This window comes from Mauremys mutica, chromosome 9, assembly GCF_020497125.1.
Source record: "Mauremys mutica isolate MM-2020 ecotype Southern chromosome 9, ASM2049712v1, whole genome shotgun sequence".
NCBI classification, from domain to species: Eukaryota; Metazoa; Chordata; order Testudines; family Geoemydidae; genus Mauremys; species Mauremys mutica.
Window position 1 is genome coordinate 41,013,212 of NC_059080.1, and position 21,795 is coordinate 41,035,006.

General features: G+C 47.6%; 1 protein-coding gene and 1 long non-coding RNA gene across 9 annotated transcripts in view; one reads left to right on the forward strand and one right to left on the reverse strand.

Moving 5' to 3' along the window:
• Positions 1 to 21,795, forward strand: part of LOC123377127 (Krueppel-like factor 5) — a 75,021-nt gene that overhangs the window by 27,064 nt on the left and 26,162 nt on the right. For 4 of the 7 annotated variants that reach the window (XM_045029595.1, XM_045029593.1, XM_045029591.1 and 1 more), the window contains 2 exons: positions 3,505 to 3,672; positions 3,835 to 4,058. In XM_045029595.1, the coding sequence (XP_044885530.1) occupies positions 3,891 to 4,058 (168 nt within the window). In that variant the 5' untranslated portion in view covers positions 3,505 to 3,672; positions 3,835 to 3,890. Of the gene's footprint in view, positions 1 to 1,461; positions 1,664 to 3,504; positions 3,700 to 3,834; positions 4,059 to 21,795 lie in introns of those variants that run through there. The other 3 variants (XM_045029594.1, XM_045029596.1, XM_045029598.1) reach the window with 3 other exon arrangements.
• Positions 18,310 to 21,291, reverse strand: LOC123377130. 2 transcript variants are annotated; one of them, XR_006582099.1, is made up of 3 exons: positions 21,046 to 21,291; positions 19,626 to 20,551; positions 18,310 to 18,571 (listed from the first exon to the last, which is right to left on the reverse strand). It is a non-coding gene; the product is annotated as an uncharacterized LOC123377130 (long non-coding RNA). The 2 variants fall into 2 exon arrangements; XR_006582100.1 differs by having other exon boundaries at positions 21,168 to 21,286.

Genomic DNA, 21,795 nt, shown 5'->3' on the forward strand with positions numbered 1-21,795 from the left:
TCAGTTTCATTGCCTTAAATTCTTATTAGAGCCTGTCAACTTTTTTCAAAAATTCACATTTTGGATGAAAGTTTTTCACAAAAAGGATCAAAAATCTGTTGTGGTAAATGTTCATTATTTTGCCACCAGCTTTACTTCTTGTGCACAGTGCAGTTCTGGAGTTGTCAGACTAGGTCCATACCGAGTTTCCTAGGTGCTCTAGCAATGCAAATAATAACTATTATTATTGATAACAATAATTGCAAATCCTGCAGTGGGAGGTTTGGATTAAAAATAAATGTTTTCATTGATATAAAAAAAGTCCTGAAAACATTTCTAATAATAGGTTTTATGCAACTTGCTGCATTTTAAAATGTTTTGATTCTGCCCAACGCTGTCTCTTTAATATTAGAACTTTGACTTATTCAACAAACTGGATTCAGAGCAGTTCTTTAAGAGCATATGAGTACATTGCTAAGTATACTGAAGTCCAAAGTCTTGCATCTGATATAAGCTATTTGTTTTACATATTTGTTATGTGTTCTGCTGGCGAAAGCCTGAGGCGCTAATAAAGACTGGCTGATTGCTTGCATTTTTTGGAAACATTTACTATCAGTGTTTGTATTAAAGGACTGATCTTGTGAGGTGCTGCATGCTTTCAGCTCCCACTGAAGCTTTTGCCAGCAGCACGGAAGCAATTCCAGTCTGGGATCAGTCTTTCATCCATGTCAGATGCAAGGTAGCAAGGATTGTCTTCTACCTTCCCTTCCTAAGTCTGACCGCTGAAAACAGAGCTTTAGGGACTTGAGTCCCCTACTGAAATAACTTGGCCAGATCCTCTGCTGCTGTCAATCAGTGTAGCTCCATTGATTTCCAATGAATGATGCTGATTTACACAGTCCAAAGCACCCTGAGTGGACTGGGGAGTCTGACCCAGGGGATACAGGTAAAGCTGCCACCAATTCGTAATTGCAATGTGGAACAATATAATCACACCGTAACACTGTGCCTCTGGGTATGTTTACACTGTAATTTCCATCTTGGGTAGATATACCCGGGCTAACTCTGACTGAGTTAGTGGATTAGAAATAGAAGTGTATCTACAGCTGCATGGATGGCAGGATCTAGAGTTTTAAGATGGGATTACACTTGGAGTGGTTAGCCCATCCCACCACTCACGCTGTAGGAGCTACACTGCTATTTTTAGTCCACTAGCTTCATCAGAGCTAGCGCAGGTATGTCCAGGGAAATGATCCCTCCAGCTCCAGTGTAGACAGACCCACTGTGTCACAATGTCCAACCATGGCTATTTTTCCTTCATCTATGATGCTGGGGGACACACCTTGCAATATCACTGGGACGTGTTACATGATGCAACGTCAGAACACAACAGAGTGATGCAAGGCCTTATAAATTTCTAGTTTCCCAGCTTGTTGGTCAGGGCACAGAAGTGTGAAAATTGTGATCGTTCCCAAACATTTTGATGGCTAGGGACGACTAAACCACAAAGATTTGGGGAGGCGGTTCAGAGAAGCCCCCAGAAATGCTTGTGATGATACAACTTTGTGGGTCCGCAAAACTAGAAACCTTCTGAGAACAAGATTTCCTCTTTTCCTGTGGGAATTCGGATGCTTCTTGCTTCCACATGAGCCAGAAACAGAGGACAACAGCCTTTGCCCATGGGGTTAGTTTGGCCATTCCTGCTTCTGCACCTAGACACAGCAAAATAGGAAATGTTAATCAAATGAAATACTTGGCTTCATCCTGAATGACTGTTATTATGGCAGTTCCAAGGATACTCAGTCATGGATCAGAGCCCCAGGGACAAACAACAAAAAGACTGCCCCAGTTAGCTTACAGTTGAAGTATAAGACAAGAGACAGTTGTTTGCAAACAGACCAATGGCAGAGCCCAAGGAAACAGTCGTGGGTGATAGTTTTGTTCTTACTCTACCAGACCTGGTTGGCTTATATCTGCAGTGGTGATCCTGTGAGTAGATCAGGGATGTTAGGAACCGAACTGGTTGAAACTGTGGGTTTTCTCTATGAAAAGTTTAGAAAAAAATGAACAGTTTTAATTTGCAATTTTTCACTTTCTTTATCCTGTTTTTTGATTTGTGAAATGAAATGTGTTGAAGCAACATAGAGAAACTCGTTTTAAATGGTTTTGTTTGGAAATGTTTCATTTTGGCTTTGGATTTTCTTTTCTCTGTCTTTCTCATTCTTTTGCTCCATTTTTTCCAGTGGAAAAGTGAGAGCTTTCCCCACACTTCTCCACTGGAAAAAGTTTAAAAGTGCAAGAAAGAGTCCTCCACCCTTACTTTCACTTTTAAAATTTTTTTCCAACTTTTTCTGGTGAGGAAAAAATAAGAGTGGGGTTTTTTTTTTTCACTCTTTTTAAAAAATCTTTTTCCTCTGTTTTTTCCCAATAGAAAATACTAGGGAATAGTAAAAAATCTGGACGTGAGAATTTTCCCATTATTTAAAAAAAAAATCCATTTTTGTAGGCTTTCATAGAATGTAAGGCCAGAACGGACCATCATGTTCATCTAATCTGACCTCCTGCACATTGGAGGCCACAGAACCTCACCCACCCACTCCTGTAATAGACTCCTAACCTCTGGCTGAGTTTCTGAAGTCCACAGATCTTGATTTAAGGCCTTCACATTACACAGAATCCATTTTTTAAATTCTTGCTTTAATGAAAATTTTCAGTGAGAATTTTTTTGGAAAACAAAATATTTATTTTCACCCACCCGATTCTTTTTCAATGAACCCCCATTTCTTGATGACAAAATGTTTAGTCAAAAATTGTTGACCACACTCTTAGTTAGTAGATTACTTTCCAAGATCTGCTATACTCTGAACCTCTCTAGGGCAGGATGGCCTGGAGGTCTAGACTCTAGAGCGTTGCTCTGCAGGAAGCCAATTGAAAGTGCCTGGGCTACAGTCTCAAGATCTCCAACCTGGTGGAGCATTCAGTGCCCAAGAAGGGAGCACCATACATGGCTCCTCTACCTCTGGTTGCTCAAGGAGTAGCACTTATAGGCTCCAAAATGAGTCCTGTCTTGGCCAAAAGAGCAGAGCTGTGATGCTGGACCCAGCAGTGTGTATGTGAGGGGTGTCAAACCAGTGTGAGCATCCAGGCCCTGACAGGGGACAAAAGAACATAGCTACAACTGTGTCACTTAGGGTTTGTCTATACTAGAAAGGGTTTGCTGTCCTGCTATCGCTATACTGGCAAATCCCCTGGTGGAGAAGCAGCTTATACTGGCAAAAGAGGTTTTTTTTTGCTGGTATAGCTTATAGCAATTTTGTGAAATAAGCCGTACCAATAAAAAGAGGTTTTTGCTGGTATAGCTGCATGTATGCTAGGGCTTTTTGCTGGTATAAAAATGTTGTGATGAATCACAGCCCTAACCAACATGATTATACTGGCAAAAGTTTCTCGCCTAGCCCTGGCCTTAGATTCTCATGCAAATCTGTCTGTAATTTTCTCTCCCCTTTTCTCTCTCTCTCTTTCTAGGTAGACCTGCTGCAGGTAACATGGCTGGTGAAAAGAGTCACAGAAAGCAGGGCTCTGTACTCATTGTATCTTGTGTTGCCTTAAAGAGATGTCAGCTGGCTTATTGGCCAGAGCAGCGTTAGCTCCGGTCCTGATTGGCTCAGCTGGTCTGTCACTGAAGTTTGCCAGGTTAGTGTGCCTCCTACTTCAGGACAGGTAAGACTTTTCTGTAACAGATCAGACTTCTTAAGGCTACAGTGCACCTGGATTCCTAAGGATTAGCAACGGGCTTGCTTCCGAGTTCTTGAATCCCTTCCAGCTTTGTCCAAAACCTTTTTTTTTTCTTTTTAGTTTTTGGTTTGTAACACGCTAAGAAGGGAGGGGAAAGGGGACTGACTGCAGGAGGGATGAGCAGCAGTGGGCTGGTTCTGAGCACCCCAAATCTTGAAGAAAGTACGGTGTTTACGCAATTAAAACCAGTCACAATGTCCGGGGAGTCTGCTGAAGACACCTCGGTCTTTGAAGACATCAAACCTGCTATAAGGATCTTGGAAAACCAACATGAGCTGGCGCAGGTAAGCGAAAGCCTTAACAGCTCTCCTCACACCTCAGTATCCTTATTGATGTGGAATAATGAGGTACTGGCTGTCGATTTTCAGAGGTTGGTTTTCATTATTTGACATTTTTGTGTGTTTTTTTTTTAAATTGGTGCTATAAATGTTCAGAAAAAGCCAGATCAGAATACTTCCAATGAACACAGCCCTTCCCCAGAAATTGCAGCTTGCAAAACAGCCTAGCATGGGGAAACAAAAGGCCGGATTCTTATCTGATGCAAATTGGTGTAGCTCCATTGAAGTCCACAGAACTGCCCTGCTATACACCAGATGAGGATCTGGCCCATCAGGGTATAGTTATGAAAATTCCCCTTCTGTGCATGCTAGACTGGAAAGATTTCAAAGCATGTACTTTCGACAGAAAGAATCCGTCGGTCACTAGATGATAAAGGTGTGGATCTGATTTTTAAAGGGAAAAAAATTGCAGTTGGATTTTGTTTTGTTTGGGGGAATTTTAGAAAGTGTTTTCTGCCAGGTGTGAAACAAATGGGTTGTGAACAATCCTCTGGGACGTAGTTCCAGTCATTTGTTCCGTGATAGGAAGAAGCCAGTGTGGAAACATTTAAGTTCTATAGGAGTTTGTTGAAGTTTGATTTTCATCTCGGAGGAGCAGTAGGAGAGTCCCTTTTGTAAAACAGAGAAGATCACTAAGGAAAGGCTCCAGGAATGGATACTTTCCTGTAGTTCAGGCTCCTATTTTTCAAATCACACTAGTGGAGACAAGAATGGAATTCTCCTTGAAATTCCCCAGCGCTGCTGCTTCCCTCTGTGAACAGCAAGGCCAGAGATAAAGCAGTGGATAAGCTGCCTGGAAATCAGCCTCCAGCCCCCCTCCCCAGAGTCACAAGCAAAGATCCCAGACAGAGAAGATTGCTGAAAAGCTCTGGGTGCTGCAACCCCTCTCGCTCTAATTGCGGGGCCGGTTGTGAAACATGGGCAGTGTCCTGCCGCAAGCTAGGGAACCATTTTACAACGGTCGTTGTATTACCGCCTTGCTCTTTCGAGATGAAATGCAGGATTCCCAGCAGCCAGCAGTTCCTTCGCCTGCCTTTAAGGCAGGTTCGCATCACCCTTTCTTCCCCTCTTCCAATCCAAGTGTAAATGAGCGAGAGTTTTGGAAATGCTCCTTCAAGGATTTCTTGAAAAGAAGTGAAACCCAGTGGGGCAAATCTCCCCTGGTGTAACTTCCCTGATGTCAGTGGGGTTCTACCAAGGGTCAAGTTCTCCCTAAAGAATGAGTCTTCATGGGACGATGAAAGGAACTCTGGGATCTGAATGACTTTGGCTCATGGTTTTGAGGCTTGGATGAGCCACTTCTTGGAGCCGTGTCTCCTGTTAGTGATTTGCCGCCGTTCCCTAGAGCAGCCTTCCTGGTTGCTCCCAGAAGTGGTGCAGAAGGCGAGGAGGTGGCATTGCTCTGTGGTGTCTTGCTAAGTCAGAGTGCTAAGCTGGCTAATGATTAACCCTGGGTGCGCGCCTTCCCAGCGCCATCTTGTTGCAGGTGCTGGGAACTAGAATGGGTCTGTGTGCTGGGCCCTGGGAAGGGAGTGGCGGGAAGGGAGGAGGGTGATCGTGGTTCTTTTAGGACAGGGCGTGGTGCGCCATTGCCCTGGACCTGACTTTGTGTGGGCAGAGAAGGGAGAACCACCAAATAAAATAATTCTGGGTCAAGCGATCCCCCAAGAAGTTCTGATTCTCACCTCCGAGTCATGCCAGAATTCTGTCTGAGGATCTGCTAACTCAGGGCTGCTGGCATTAGAAAAGAGTATGACATGAAGTTGCTAGGAGGAGTGGATACCACTCATGGCCTCTTTGCTGTGACCTGGTGCTCTAGGAACTTTGTTTTTAAAGTCTAGTGAGAGGGATCTTTCCCTGCAGCCTTTTCCCTGGGTGGCTTTGCATGTTCTGCTGCTGGCCCTTGCACTATGCCAGTGATTCCTCTGCTGTCCAGGTGGGAGTGGCATGCAGCCCATCCATCGGGTCTCTACTCTGACAACCAGCCAGCAATCCAGGCCCACCTTCCTCTGTCTTTAGAGCCCCTGGCGAGGGTGGGGCTGGGGAAGTGTGAGACAATTCAGTGGGCATAGGAGGGAAGGTTGGTTGTGGAAGCTCCAGCTTTCCATACCACCACTACTGCCACCAGCAGTAGAACATGTGCCATAGCAATGGGCTAGAGGCCAGAAAGCAAAGGGTGAATCTATGGAGCCATTTAGACCCCAGGGGGAAGGGATAGCTCAGTGGTTTGAGCATTGGCCTGCTAAACCAGAGTTGTGAGTTCAATCCTTGAGGGGGCCCCTTAGGGATCTGGGGTAAAATCAGTATTTAGTCCTGGTAGTGAAGGCAGGGGGCTGGACTCAATAACTTTTCAAGGTTCCTTCCAGTTCTAGGAGATGGGTATATCTCCATTATTTAAATTTAAAGCATAGCTAGGAGCAGAGAGGGCAGAGGCCGGGGTGACAGCGATCTGGTTGATTCTTCCCTCGACCCCCCTCCAAGGGTTACTGATACAATTCCCTCAAAGGATTGGGTTAGGTAACAAATGGACTCAGCAGTTCTCAGGCTGGCCTGCTGTCACCCTCCAGCAGCAGGATCGGGGTGGGGGGCTGCTCTGTGTCCCCCTCCAGCAGTGGGACCAGAGGGGGACACAGCAAGCTGGTCTGATCTCCCACTCTGGCAATGGGATGGGTGGGGAAGCAATGTCATCCCTCAGCAATAGGATAAGAGGGGATGTCGTGGGGTGGCCCTGTCTCTTTCTTTGGCCTGGGGATGCCCTGGGCAGGCATCAGGACACTGCACAAATGGGCAGGAAGATACGGTCTAGCACTGAGATGGCAGGGGGATGCCGGGCTGGCCCCATCTCCTGCTCCAGGAGCAGAACCACAGGGAGGTGCTATTCCCATCCCTCCGCCACACCTCTGCAGCAGGCTGGGTCCCGCTAGATCTTGGGCTGCCCCTGCTCTCCCAACTGCAAACAGAACCACTGGCTGCTCCAAGTGCTGAGTCAGCCCAGACTCTGTGATATCCTTCAGCAAACTTCTGGGGAGTTAATCTGAGGCAAGGGGCACCCCTGGTGACCCCGGGACTCCCACAGACAGCTGGAGAGTACTTCAGAGCCAACACCCTGGCTGGTTGTTAGCTACAACACACGCTTTCCTTAGTGCTCTGCCTCCTGAGGATGTGCACACGCATACCCCCCCACAACACACATGCATGCGTGCACACACCCTCCCACCCACAATGCACATGCATACACACACCTCTCCCAGACACAGAGAATGCATCACACACCACGCCACCCTACCTACTCCCCTCCCACACAATGAGCATGCACACGCGTGCACACACTTCAAATATGGGGGAGTCACATTCTAGTCATTCTCCCCACTCCCCCACTCTCCAGTCAAAGCAGACAGGATTGCTGTGCTGGGGAGAATGAGTGAACTGCCCTTTATCTCCCTGCAGAGCTCTAGGGAAAGTTGTATGGTTGCTTGTTGTGACTCCTGGCCCCACTGCTGTCCAATGGGAGTTTTGGCATTGACTGCAATGAGAACAGAATTTCACCCATGAAGTCATAGCTCTGCACTGCTACACACACAGCGATTTCTGCTTTTCACTTCCTTGAAGAACTTTTTTGACTTTTACAGGGACGGGCTTGGGTCATGCAGTTCAGATCCCATGGTAAATGGATCTGGTGGGGAGGTGGGTTCATGAGTCAGGGCTCCAGTTTAGGGGTCTTGATAGTAATGGGCTAAGAAGTTTGGATCTTGGTTTTGTGCGTGTCCCCTTCAGTCCCTGGAGCGGGGGTTGGTTTAGGCTTCATTCTGGGTTAGCTCCATCGCTGATCTGTTCTGTTACATCTGATCCTGCATAGTATCAGACGTAGCACTTTACCCAGTGATTCCAGTAGCTTCCGGGGAACTAGAGACAGGTGGGTGTAGCGTGGGGAAGCCCCTTGGGTTAAATCTGAGACATGTTGAGATGAGGCAGGACTGTGACTGTGCTGCCTCCAGTCAGTTTCGCCAGCTCCAAGTTCAGGAGAAGGAAGCCCCACCCTAGGTGTAAGCGCAGGAAATCCAGGCTCGGGGATGTGCAGACGGGGAATTAGCCTTCTCCCCTCACTGCTCAGGGATGTCAGTGGGGACATTACATAAAGCAGCGCTCATTCTGAAGGGTTTCCTGAATTGAGAAGAGAAAAGGCCAGGTTTGTGGGGCCCCTGGGGCAAGCTCTTGCGTTTAAGAACCGAACAAGGATGCGAAGCACAAGGCCCATCATGATTCTGGGGCAGGTTCTTATCTCAGTCAGTGTGAGGCCAGAGACCAAGACTTTACAAAATGAGGTCTTACTTTAGGCTCCTTGATCCATAGTTGGGCACCCAAATTAATGCTCTGATTTTCAGTTTCACTTCTCCCACTGATGTCTCTTAGGGTTTGCTGACACTGCGAGCTAGGGGGTGATTCCAGCTCGAGGAGACATACCTACGCCAGCTCTTATGGATCTACCATTCTAAAAATAGCAACGTAGCTGCAGCGGTGCAAGCAGCATCAGGGGCTAGCTGCCCAGAGTACAGTCCTGTCCAAAAGACAAGGCACATACTCTGGGCGGTTAACTCCTCATGCTGCTTGCACCACCACAGCTGCACTCAATCAGAGCTGGGTATCACACCCCAGCTCCAAGTGTAGACATGCCCTTGGTTTCAGGAGCTGCTCCAAATCTGCACCAGCATAAGTGCCACTTCTCCTTTTGATATGGGCTCTCTGGGGCTGATTCCTTCTGGCATGATCTTCCAATGCAGGCCTGGGAAGGAGGCAGGATATTGGCAGCGACTGATTTGCTGTAGTGGAGGAATTCAGGGAAACCTCTTTCCCACACACAGCATTCCCCTCTCATCTATCCTCTCCCTGGCACTAAACCTCAGTAATGTCTCAGCCAGGCCACAGAGGGTATGCCCTCCTACCCTCTGTGGGCTGGAGCTTGGTACCTGTATACAGAACACCTTTTGGCACTTTCTTGAGTAAGGATGAAGCATGGGCTTCCTGTGATATTCATGGCATACACACAAGGAAATTCGATAAAAACAGAAGTACTCTTGCTGGAAGATTGGAACCTAACACTGCTTTATTTCTTGGAATTCAGAATGGTAACACAATCTCCCTACTTCCCCCCCCCCCCAAAATCAGCAAGAGACAAAGCAGGCTGCTCCCCTAAGGCAGAGAGGCATAACTCATCTGTCCTTGCTGTGGACTGGCTGACTCTGATCACATACTTCCTTACAGAGCCACCTGCCCACAAGCAGGACCAAGAAAACCCCAGAGAATTTAAAGTGATCAATCCCAGTTTTAACACGACACTTCCAACACCCCATGTTTCCCAAGACTCTGGGGTTTGCATTATGGTTTGCTGACTGTAGGCCTGATCCAGTGCCTGTTGAAGTCAGTGGAAAGATGCCTGTTGACTTCAGCAGGCTATGTTACAGTGCCCTAGTTACCTCCCGTGTCCATTTTGAGGGAGTGCCCTCAGAGAGTCCATCTCCAGCCTACCCCCATCCTGGAAGTCAGAGTCAGTCAGCTTGTGAGAATGCAGTTCTGCTGGGAGTTGGGGTTGCAAGCCCCCAGGAGCCAAATGATTGTGCATACATGGCACCTTGTTAGCCCTCTGCTTGCCTGCTCGGTGCCCGGTAGCTCGTGAGGACAGGGATGGTGCCACCCTGATGCCACAAGCCAAACCAGAGCCAGCTGGGCTAACTTCAGATTTCCCAGCCAAGAGTTCATCAGTTTCACTGAGCAGAAGACAGGCTATGACTGTACCCCCCACCCCTGTGGCCTTTGGTTTTCATAGGCACTCAGCCATGGTCAGGGCAGGGTCCCAAGGGGCAATAGAAGCAGTTGCACAGAGCTATAAAGACCAAGCTGATCCTGGGTCCGGGAGGCATCCCAGGGGCTTTTCAGAGCCAAATGGAGCCCTTTGCAGGAGGAGGCTCAGGTTGGCTGAAGGAGGGGAGGAATTTTCTGGGCTGGCACGTGAGTGGAGTAGCTCTGCCTGCTGTCTAGTGGTGGCAGCTCCTGACCAGCCTGTCTGTTATTCCAGGGGTTCCTGCATTGCACAATTGGGAGCCTCTTTTAAAGCCAGGCTGGCAAACACAGGCATCAGCCCTTGATTAGTTTGTTCTTTGATCTCAATCAAGTGAGGAGTTTGCTTCCCTCCCTCCCCACATTGCTGTTCATTAAGTGGTCATAACCCAAGCGTTAAGATGATTAGCCAGCTGGACTCAAGGTTACTAATCAAGAGAGCTACCAATGAACCACCAAGGCAAACAGAGCTAGCGTCTCTGGCTTGTTTTAAATTGACTCTCCTCACCCTCTCTCCTCAGCAGCATCTGGTATCAGCAGTGGCTGAGCAGCGCAGAATGGCTGCCACATCCCCTTTCACAACATCTCGTTCCTGGCTGTTTCTGTCACTGTGGGACTCTAGCCAATCAAATCTCCGTTCTGCCAGCCATCTGGGATGCTGCAGAACAGTATGAATCTTGGACCATTTAGCCTATATTCCTCCACTTTATGCCTATATGTCTCCACTTTAACGGAAACATCGGATTTCCCATGCTGGGTCAGACACCTGGGCAATCAAACCCAGTGGATACGTCTACACTGTAAAAAAAACAAAAAAAAAAAACCCATCTCAGCATCCAGGTTTGTAGGTGTTCCCACTCAGACTGGACTTCAGGCTCTGAGACCCATCCCCCAGGTTTCAGAGCCCAACCTCCAGCCCAAATGGGAACATTTACACTGCTAATTGTAGTGCCAAAGCGCGAGCTTGAGTCTGTAGACCCGGGCTCTGACTCACTGCCATGGATTTTTATACCTAAGGTCTCTTCCCCAATGCTCCAGAGGTATGTGAGAGGCAGAAAGGGTGAGGCTAGCGGATAGGGCAGCACACTAGCATATAGAAGCTGGGGGTTCAGTTCTAGTGTGACTTCAGCTCCATGAGCCTCAGTTTCCCCATCTATAAAACAGGGATGGATCATGCTTCCCTTCATCAAAAGGATGTTTTGAAGATAAAATCCATTCATGCGTGTTAGTTGCTCAGACACTATCACCTTATGAGGGCCAGAGCAGTACCTAGATCTACAAATTCCTAGTTAACCATGTGATACTGTGTATGTGGAGAGAAGGGCCATGAGCATGAATTCTCAGCCTAGTGATAAAATCCTCCAGCCTCAGTATCAGGCTCTGGGATCTCGCAGGACAGGATGTCCCATGAGGCAGCCATCTGTGTGGAGAAACACTTCTGTTTATTAGCTCTCAATGAGGAAGAGAGAGAGTTCAAAGTTGTCTCATGGGTGGTAGCTGAATAAATGGAAGTTTAGGAGATCCTTGCTTCAGGGGAAGGGGGTTTTCAGAGCTACTTGATGGGAGTTTATTAAAAAGGTTACTCCCAGTGAATGAATCACCAGGGCAATAATAGACCAAGACGATAGCTAACACGGCATCTCAGAGCATGCAAAGCTAGTCTTCCCCATGGCTTCTTCCTGACACGGGACAGAAGCTAATTTTCCTGCATTATGATCTCTCTAGCTGCGGCCAGTTTTTTCCATCGGAAAGTTTTGTCCTTGAAAAACAGCTTTTGGATCAATATGGAAGTTGTCACAAAAGATGTTGAGATCCATCTACATTTTCTGATTTTTTAAAATTCAAACAAAAAAAGTCATTTTGATTTGATTTGAATTGAACCAAAACGTTTTTGATGTTCTTATTTTATTCCCCCCGTTTGCCTTTTTCCAGTTAAACAAAAAAAGGGGGGAGAAAAGGGAGACCATGGTCAAAATTTAAACGAGAAAAACAGATTGTTTTCATTTCAGCTGGAATCAGATAGAATCAAAGGGGAACTCTGTTTGAAATCAAACATTCATTTTGACAAAAAATCAAAAAAGTTGGTAGAAAATTTCAAACAATGAAAATTGTTTCTTTTGTTTGAATGTTTTTGAGGGGAAGAAATGCCATTTTCCGACCAGTTCAAGTTGTCAGCAAGGTGGCAACGAGGGATGGGCCCTGCCCAAAGCATCGGATCTGAGCTCCTGTGAACTTGGCTCCGGGTCCAGATCCCCATTCAGAACTCACGGCTTGAGCCCATCTCTGATGACAGCCCCCATCTGTACTCAGTGCAACAGAGCACGTGGGGAAGAAGAGTCGGGTAGCCCCTCTCCTATCCCCAGGCAGCAACACAACTGGCTTGTGAACTAGTGGAGAAGAGCCAGTTCTTCTGCAACCCCAAGCGTGGTCTGCGGACAATGGGGCGTAGCCACGCCCAACCCCACCAGCTGTGGTGTGCAGCCTATGCCAGTGGGGGAAGAAAGGCTCAGCAAAATGCTCTCAGCCATGCTCTTCCCTCACCCACCAGCCATCCCTGCGCTGGCAGAATGGCTGCATTTATCTCACTTGATCAATTCCCTGGCACTGCAGGGGTCTTGAGCGCTGGGGCACCTCGGTCCCTCCTTTTCTTTGCCTGTGGCCCGAAATAATTGAGTCTCCTGGAAGCTGTGATACTTTGGTCTAATTCTGGCCATTGGACTTGATATGCTTGGGTGGCGTTAATGGCCTCTGATATACAAGTAAGACTGGAGGCTCTGAAGGTCCCCTCTGACCTTAAAATCCACTGCCCTTTCCCAGCAGCTAGCACCCACAATATCTGGGCCTTTGTAATTAACAGCAAGGACTCCCCATTCCAAGGGCCCTGGGAATTCACACGTAGACAGATCAGGTCACTCCCGTAACAATCTGCTTTGGCTGGCCCTGCCCTTTCCTTTCCTCCTTTCTGTGGTTTACATCATAAATGACCTGCCAATGCAGATCAGATGCTTGGCGGACAATTCGGGAGACCTCTGTTTACAGCTCAGGGCAGGTAGAGCATGACAAGCTCCCCGCTCCACTACTCAGTGCCTCACCTCTGCCATCTCTATGTGCGTCTACACTGCAGTGTAAGTCCAGGGTTAGTAGAACTCAAGTAGCAGATGCTGGGTTTGTTATCCTGGGGCTTGAGTGTGTACACTCATTTGTAACCACAGGTTAGGAATTGTTGAATCCTGGGTCCCAACCTGGGGTTCCAGTGTCTACATTGCATCATGTGGGCCTGAGTCCATCCACCCATATCCCAGACTTCTTAGCGCCCTCCCAAAATGTGGCTGCTCTAGCCCTTTGGTCATGATGCAATGTGGGAAAATGTGATTGTCTAGAGGACAAGGAAAGTCAGCCCATGGGATTGTGGGATACTTTTGGCAGGCTCCCAGCACACAAGTCCAGTGGGGCTGCGTCTACACTGCAAAGTGATAGGGCTTGAACCCTGGATCCTGGCAAGTCTCGGGCTCAGATCCTCCACCCCCATGAAGTCCTGGTTTAGCACAATTTGCATGTAGATGGAAGTAGAATTAGGCTTGAGCCTGAGTTCAAATTCTGGGCTTACACTGTAGGGCAGACATACCTTAAGAGTGAGAGGGGAGGTTAGTCCCCACGGGCTCTTCAGCCCTTGGTCTCCCTGCTGAGAATGCAAGATGGATGGTGGTTTTGGTGATGTGGCTAGAGACCAAGTCACCAGAAATCAGCCTGAGACACAGTCATGTAGGTCATTGACACACCTCCAATGATACCTGCTGGTGATCTTCACCACCCTGGGCTGGGTTTGAACTAGTGGTAGGTAAGAAGCTCCATATCTCCTTGCCAGTCCTCTAAGACACCCAGCCCCCTTCCTCTTCCTTTGTCCTCATTGCATGTTGGGCCTGATCCTGCTGCTTGTCAGAAGTTTTGCCATTGCCTCGCACGGGAGCAGGGTGGGGCCCTCTGATTGCACAAGGAGCCCCCCCTTTGATTTCCTTGTGGCCTGATGTAATTTCTTGCTCCTGTCCGGATCCTGCAGTGAAATCAGCGGTGTCTGGGCCCCTGCCAAGAAGAATGAGATCATGTGAAAAGAGCTCAGGTTTCCACACTCAGGCAAAGCTTCCAGGAGGAAGTGAACATGTAGCCATGGGAGGTGAGGATGGAGTTTAATGCCTTCCATTCTGAATAGCAGATGGGTCCTGTGCCTCTTCCTACTCTGCCCTGACGGCTCTGATCACCTGGATGGAGGTTCTTGGGGACACCAGTGAGGGCACGAAGGGGTTAATGACCCTGGGTTAAAATAGAGTGGTTCAGATTGCACAAGCTAGTGGCAATTACCAGTGGATTATAGGAACGATCGAGGGAATTCAATGGCTTGTGCTGGCCACCCAGCTAAAGAGCCAGATTCCACACGGTATAAGTCCAGGGTCACTCCTCTGACATCAGTGTCAGAGTAACTAGTGTCACTCTGAATTTACATCTGTGTAAGTGATGGCAAAGGCTCAATGTCTACATAGCAGCTGCAAGGTGTAAATTCCAGCTCAGGTAGACGTGTACGCGCTAGCTCTGTTTGAGCAAGTGCCTAAGTATAGCAGTGTGGCAGTATGTACTTGGGAGGGAGAGGGGGTTGGACAGGATTGTAGCTGGTGCCACCACGCGCACACTGCTACTTGTAGGCAGTAGCTTGAGCAGAGCTAGTGCGTGAACATCTACCCACACTGGAATTTACCTCTCAGCTGCTGTGTAGATGTATCCTATGAGACACCCGCCTGTCTTATTAACCTCTTCCCTGCTGTTAGCACATGCTGTGGCATGCCTGCTGTCAGACGACTCCGATAGCATCTGTGCCCATTTATCGCATGCTGGGAGCTTTGGGCTGCATTGGCAGAGTGAGGTCCGTGGGAGTATGGTACCCAGTGCACTGATTGTGATTGAACGGGGCAGTAGGAGACCAGAGGTTGGGTTTGATGATCTCCGTCGGTAATCATTTCTCCGGAGCTAGAAATACATGCAGTGAAGTGTACAGCACCAAACAACAGCAGGGGGGTAACAGCAAGCCCCTGATGTGTGTGGGTGTGGTTGGGCGCTTCACCCAGGCTGGCTGTGGTATGGAGGGACCATTCTCACTCTCAAGGGGAAGTCAGCACCTCCATTTGCTCTGCAGTCATGCATGGATGGTCTTGAGCAGCTCTCTGGGCGCCTGAGCTGACCCCTGTTGAAGTCAAATTGAAAAAAATTCGTTTTGTGTCGAGCAAAATGTTTCAAGTAGCCCTGAGAGGAAATTTCTTTGAGTTTTCTGCTTTGTTTTGGACGTTGTATGCCCTTTTCTCCCTTTAAAACTAGCCAAGTTTAAAATCAAAACAGCATTCTGAATTGAAAAGTCAGTACAAAATGCTTTGACTCTTCTGCGATTTTTTTTCCCCCTAACCAAAACTATTTGTTGAATTTCACCTGAATTCAGCAAATAGTTTTGAACCCCAGAAAATGCATTTTTTGGCTTAAAAAACCCCAATTTGTTGAAAAAAATGCACCCAGCTCTAGTGGGAAGCTTGCTCCTGGGTCCTGTCTATCTGATGCTCCAAGCTCCCTCAGTGTGGCCCCTACCACTGCAGTGCTTGGAGCTCCCTTTAGCCCCACCTACGCTGATCTGAGCTCCCCTTTTCTGATCCATCCTGAGTCTCACTTGCTTCCCCCGCTGCTCGGAGCGCACCCCTTCCACTCCACAAGGAGGCCTGGGGTTGTGAAATGTGGGACAGAAGGGATCAGACGCGGTAGCAGGAAGGAGTTCAAGGAAATGAAATGACGCTGGAACAAGATGTTCTCAGGTTGTTTCCTTGGCTGGCGGACTGAGCCATTATTGGCACTCCAGATCAAGGCACCTGATAATGGGCTTTCCCAGGCCCTTTTCACAAAAGCCGTGTGCAAGGTGTCGCTGATCAGCTGATGACTTCAGTGCACAGGGATCTGGCTGGTCCTTCACCACTGTAAATAATGAGGCAAGTTTGGCCTTAACCACTTGATCCTGTCCCAGCTTTCACTAACCATTTTGTAGTATTCTCCCCCCGGTATCTACATGCACTGCTGGCTTTTCATGGGGTTTGAGAGCTCCAACCACCTCTGCTCTTAGGGGCTGGTTCACGGGACTGTATTTTAGTAGGGAATAGATTGCAGGTTTTCTGGGATAAGGACCAATTTCTTTTGTTCTGTGTTTGTACAGCACCCAGCACAGGTGGGTCCCATCGGTGCTAGGGTAGTACAAAAAATAATCCTCATAAGTGAATGCATGTTATACAGACCATTGTGCCGCCACACACTGTGCAGGGCAGTAGGATGAGGCTGTGGATGAAATTAATTAATGGGACAGCTCCATTTTCAAGGGTCTGTCTGGCTTGAAGGGCAGTTGAAGAGTCACCGGTTTAGTTCAGAGGTCTTGATGCCTCAGCGTTGCATCAATTTGTGGTACCATTGCATTGCTACGTCATGACATAATGTGGCCATTTGCTGAGGCAACGGAAAATTAGATTTACGCTCATTAGCTAGAGAAACTCGTGATTCATAATGATTTGTAAGGGCCAAATGCTGCCTTTAGTTACACCTAAGTACTCCACTAGTACTGGGTGGGTAGCTTAGCCCCAGCGCTCCCACTGGAATCACAGATTTGCACCTGAGTAAATAGGAGCAGAATTTGGCCAGTGGGAGTCATTTCCACAGGACTAATGTCTCGGTCATTTCTTTGTAAATGCCATTTAATCTGCTAATATACTTGGCACTATTGATCGAAATGTGTGTGACTCAAACAGTGTATTTTGAACTTCATGGGGAATTCTGAAAGTGTTCCTTAGCGTTGTTTCTTTTTCATATCCCCCTGCCTGAAAGCTGCTTTGTCTCAGTATCATGAGCCCAGCTGGAGAGAGAGAAAACAAATATAGTTCTAAACCTTCTAAATAATGGAAAATACCCATTTCTATACAAAAGGACATCGCTCTGTTCTCCAGCCCACCCCTGTTTCGTACCATGGGAGAGGGGCTTTTTCACTAGTAGGGTGGTGAAGAACTGGAATGGGTTACCTAGGGAGGTAGTGGAATCTCCTTCCTTAGAGGTTTTTAAGGTCAGGCTTGACAAAGCCCTGGCTGGGATGATTTAGTTGGGTTTGGTCCTGCTTTGAGCAGGGGGTTGGACTAGATGACCTCTTGAGGTCCCTTCCAACCCTGAGATTCTATGATTCTATGTGCTCACTGGCTGAGAAAGCAGGGATGTAGGTCGCACTAGGCCTGACTGTGCTGTAGAAACATGCATGCGTCTGAGCTCGGCGTGTGCATGCTGTTACCATGATATGCCACAGATGGGTAAATTTCATACGTCGTGTGGTGCTGGCAGCCCTTGTAAGCTGTTGCGCTTCCCATATATGCTGGAGCAGATCCTGACTGTGCAGAGATGGAAGCAAAGACCTGGGAAGGGATGGGAGAACCAGGCTGCCTGTTATCTGCCAACACAAATTGAGATTTGCTTTTTATATTGCTGTACTGGGCAAAGGTTTATGGGCCATATTCTCCTCTCATGCTAGTGTAAATCAGGAGCAAAGGTTGGCAGAAAATGTTTTTCCTATCCTTCGAATGTTTTCAAGATTTTGGAAACATTTCCCATTGAAGGAAAAGTCAAAAGTTTGAAAGTTTTAATGAACTGAAAAACCTTAGAAAAAATTGGTTCAGGTCAATTGAAGTGTTTCATTCTGATCATTTCAAAATGTTTCATTTTGCTTCCAATCATTTCATTTTTTGGTACTATTCTTAGCTAAAATTTGAAAGTGAAGTCATTTTGAACTGGGAAAGTGAAATGATTTGTTTAGAAAATGGCAAAACAAAATTTTTTGATGACTTTGAAACGTTTCAAGTGGAAACGTTAGTCAGAGCTGACCCTTTCCTGCAAAACGGTTCAGTTTCCACAAATTGGGACTTTGGTTTTTTTTAACAAAAAACTTTTGTCAGAAATTCCCAACAAGCTGTAATCAGGTGTAAATCCTGTGAAAGGGATGGATTTAAATAAAAGGGGAACCAGGCCCTTGAGTTCAGATCTGAACCAGCCCTTACAGGAAGGAGGAGAGGGGGCATGATTTCCATGGGGAAAGAATCGCGCTTCTGTTCATTCAGCACAATGAATGTAGTTTATTCATATTCAAATATCACCAAACCAAACTGTGGACCACAAGCCATATAGACTTGTCCAATTGGTATGCGGCAAACCTGGCTCTCCTTCTGTAGGTATGGACAGAGGGGCTGGTGCAGTTCTGCTGGGTCCCACCTTGAGGGCTCCCAGTGCCATAGGAAAAGCATGGAGAGCCTGAGAAGTTCCTGAAAGCTCCAGCATCCGCTTCATAAGAAAAGCTGTGAATTCCTGCTCCGTCCTAGCATTCTCCTTGCAACAGTGCTTCATAGGGAAACCGCTGCCTTTGCCTGCAGGCTGGCTACAGCACTGCAGGAGCACGTGACAGGAGGATGAACTAGGCTACATTAAGGCTCTTACTGTACTTCACTACAGGCCTGAATCCAACGCTCACTGAAGTCCGCGGGAGTCTTTCTGTTGATTTCAGTGGACTTCGGATCAAGCTGTAGCTGGGGGTTGACGGGAGGAAGCAGAAGAAGGCTTGAGATGTGGCAGTTTTAAACTCCCTCTCCCCTCCCCTTCCATCGCCCCAGGAACATTCCCTTTCTGGCCCCTTTCAGGCCACCTTTCCAATGCAAATACTAGTCAGCAGCTATGGAATTTTGTTCGTTCTCCCAGTTTGCAAAGTGGGAGCTGGCAGAGGCTGTTGGGCCACTAATTATGCCTGAAAAAGGCAGCCAGGCTCATGGGGTGGAGGAGACAAGGGGCCATAGGAGCTCAGGAACCTGGAGGAGCTAAAGGACGGGGAAAGTTCAGACAGAAAACGCAGTGCAGTAGATATGGTGACAGCTGACGAGAAGGGGCAGGGGTAGAGTCTGGTCGCAGTTACACCAGGGAATGTGTGAATCCAGAGAAGTTACTCCATATTTGGCCTGAGGTCAGAATCTGACCTCCTAGTGAGCTTCCCCACTTACTGTTTATATTAGATTCATCCTTCCACCAGGAACTACTTTTCCGAGTGGAAGGACATGCTACATGGCTCCCAAACTGGTGTTAAAGTAAATACGTTTCTAACGAGGCAGCCCTTCTGGAGCAGAGGCAGTGTAGTCTAGTGGGCAGGCCACTGGCTGGGATGTCAGGAGACATTCTGGGGTTCTGTTCTGGGCTGTGCTCGTGGGCAAGTTTCTGTATGTTTTGGTTCTCTGCCCAGCCTTGGTCTGTCTGTTTAGACTAAGCTCTTGGGGGCAGGAGCTATCTGTCATGGTGTGTGCGTACAGCCCCTAGCAGGATGGGGCCCTGGTCTTGGTGGGGGCTGAAAAATAACTAATAACAGAAGCGTGGTAAGCTCCAGCTGGCTGCAGTGCTTTAGCAGTGCCTATCACAGATGGTTGAAGGCATCGAAGGCTTTGACCCCATGCAGCTCAGTGCATCTACACCAATGCTCTGCTAATTTGCACTCTGCCAGGGCTTGGGGCAGCGAAGATGCCAGCTGACTTGGGTAGGCTGGGGATCAGGCCCATAGTGACCTATATTAGCTAAGAGATTACAAGAGCCTGAACTTACATTGGAAATGATTCCCTTGGAAAGTCTGAGTGGTGATTTCCTGCCTTCCCAAACGCAGGCCTCCCAGACTAACGCTATGGTTCCTTCTGAGGGGCTTCGCCTGGGGAGCGATGAATCCTGAGAAGGCTTCACTGCCTGTCTGCCAACTCCCTCAGCTGTCTATTCTTCATGAGAAGTGTTGTTTGTTAGCTCTGGAGGACCAGCCAGAAGCATTCACAGTCATGCCGTGTGTCAGGAAGAGAGATCTTCCACAGTGAGATGGGAGAAGATACTGTAGATTAGGTCAATAACAGATCTGGAGCAGGGTTGCTGCTAAGAAATGGCCAAAGTAGCCAGCCCTGGAGTTGTCCAAGAATCATAAGGGTGGGGAAAAAACGTTGCTTAACAAACCCTGCATTAAAAGATTGCTCTAGTTCCAGCAGGAGTTAATTCAGGAGAGCCTCAGGGCCTGTGCTACACAAGAGGTCAGAGTAGATAGTCATAGAAGTCCCTTTTGGCCTAGATTGAATAATGGACAGGTGGGGAGTCCTCTTCAACTTGGGGATAGCAGAGTCTGCAGTTGCGCTAATGTCTGATAGGAGGTGCCCCTCAGTCTGGTCACTTATCTGGAATACTTCATTAAGAAGACTAGGTTGTTTTCCATAGATACAGACTCCATCAGTGACAACAGCCCAGGTTCAGTACACCACATGTAACACAGAACAAGAGCTCGATTCAAGCCGAGGGCCTGTTGGGCTGCTAAGGGAGGTCTTAACAAGTCGGTTATGGATTCACGGTTGTTTCTGCTCCCTTTCTCAAAGCCCCAGTCAAATGTGTCCTCTCATTTTCTGTTTGGCAGATGCTGGAGCTTGGACCTAGGGTTTAGAGCTTGGATTTGGACTGGGTCTTCTCTGTGCACCAGCCTCATCAAAGCTAGCAGCAGATTTCTGAAAAATAGCACTCGTTAGGAAATTTCCCCCATCCTGCCTGCAAAAGCTGAACACCTCTGCCCGACTTCAGGCTTTTGAGGGGTTTTCTCAGGCTCTCCGGGTTTGCACGCACGAGTTTTCTACCATCGCCAACTATATCAGGGGAGCTAATGCCTTTGCAGACACGCCATACACTTTGTTGCAGGACATAAATGTGTGGGGTTTACCCTGAAACTTTGACCCAGATCTTCAAAGGTATTTAGGCTCCTAACTCCCAAACCTGGAACAAACCTTTGTAAGGTGCCCATCCTAGGGTTTCCAACCATGTTAGCTACCTCCAGCTAAGTGGCAATCCATTAACTCAAGGTAGAAAGCTGTAGTGTGGTCATAACCCCAGGGGCCTTGTGTAGACTAGGGAACAAGGTGATTTTTTTATATCGAGTTAGCAACCCTGAGGTAGGTAACCCCACTGGAATCCCCAGTTAGCACATAGTGTAGAGACAGTTTAACACCTGTAAAGTTGTGCTAGCTGGCTGGGGTTGATACTAAGTGGAGGTTGTAGTGGAGAGACGCTGATTTATGCCAGCTGAGAATTTGACCCATTAACGTCAATGGAACTGTAGCCAATTTACACCTGCTGGGGATCTGGGCACATTGATTGCCATGGAGCTATGATGATATACACTGGCTGAGTATGTTGGGTGTGCGGAGTTGCTTGAAAGGAAGAATCTCAGACTTTTCTCCTGGTAGGCTGGGCTGCCTGTGCTATCGCTAATTCTTTTGCTCAGAGAGTTCTAGAACAAATGAGGCAACAAACAGAAACTGACTTCAGTTGAGGTCAATATCAAGTCTGAACGATCAGAGATGCAAATATTTGTACAGGTCAATATTTAACTAGAGGGACAATAAATGCTGATACTGAACCAAATCTGTATATAAATACATTCTATTTATAACACACATTTTTAAAGGGATGCTGCCAAGAACTTGTCATGGCTTCTGATTGATGTCTTTCCTTCCTATTGTTGATAATTCCTTTTTAGGAGCTTGGAAACTGTGTTCCTAGCAGGTGCGTGTGCGCGAGGGGAAAGTGGTTGTACTGTAACAGATCCATGCCTGCAGACAACCGATTTGGGTCCACATCCACAAAGGTGTTTAGGCTCCTAACTTCTGCTGATTTCCATGGACGTTAGGAGCTTACATACCTTTGTGGAGCTGGACCTGGGTTGCTGTCACACACACACTTGAAGAGGTGGGATTAG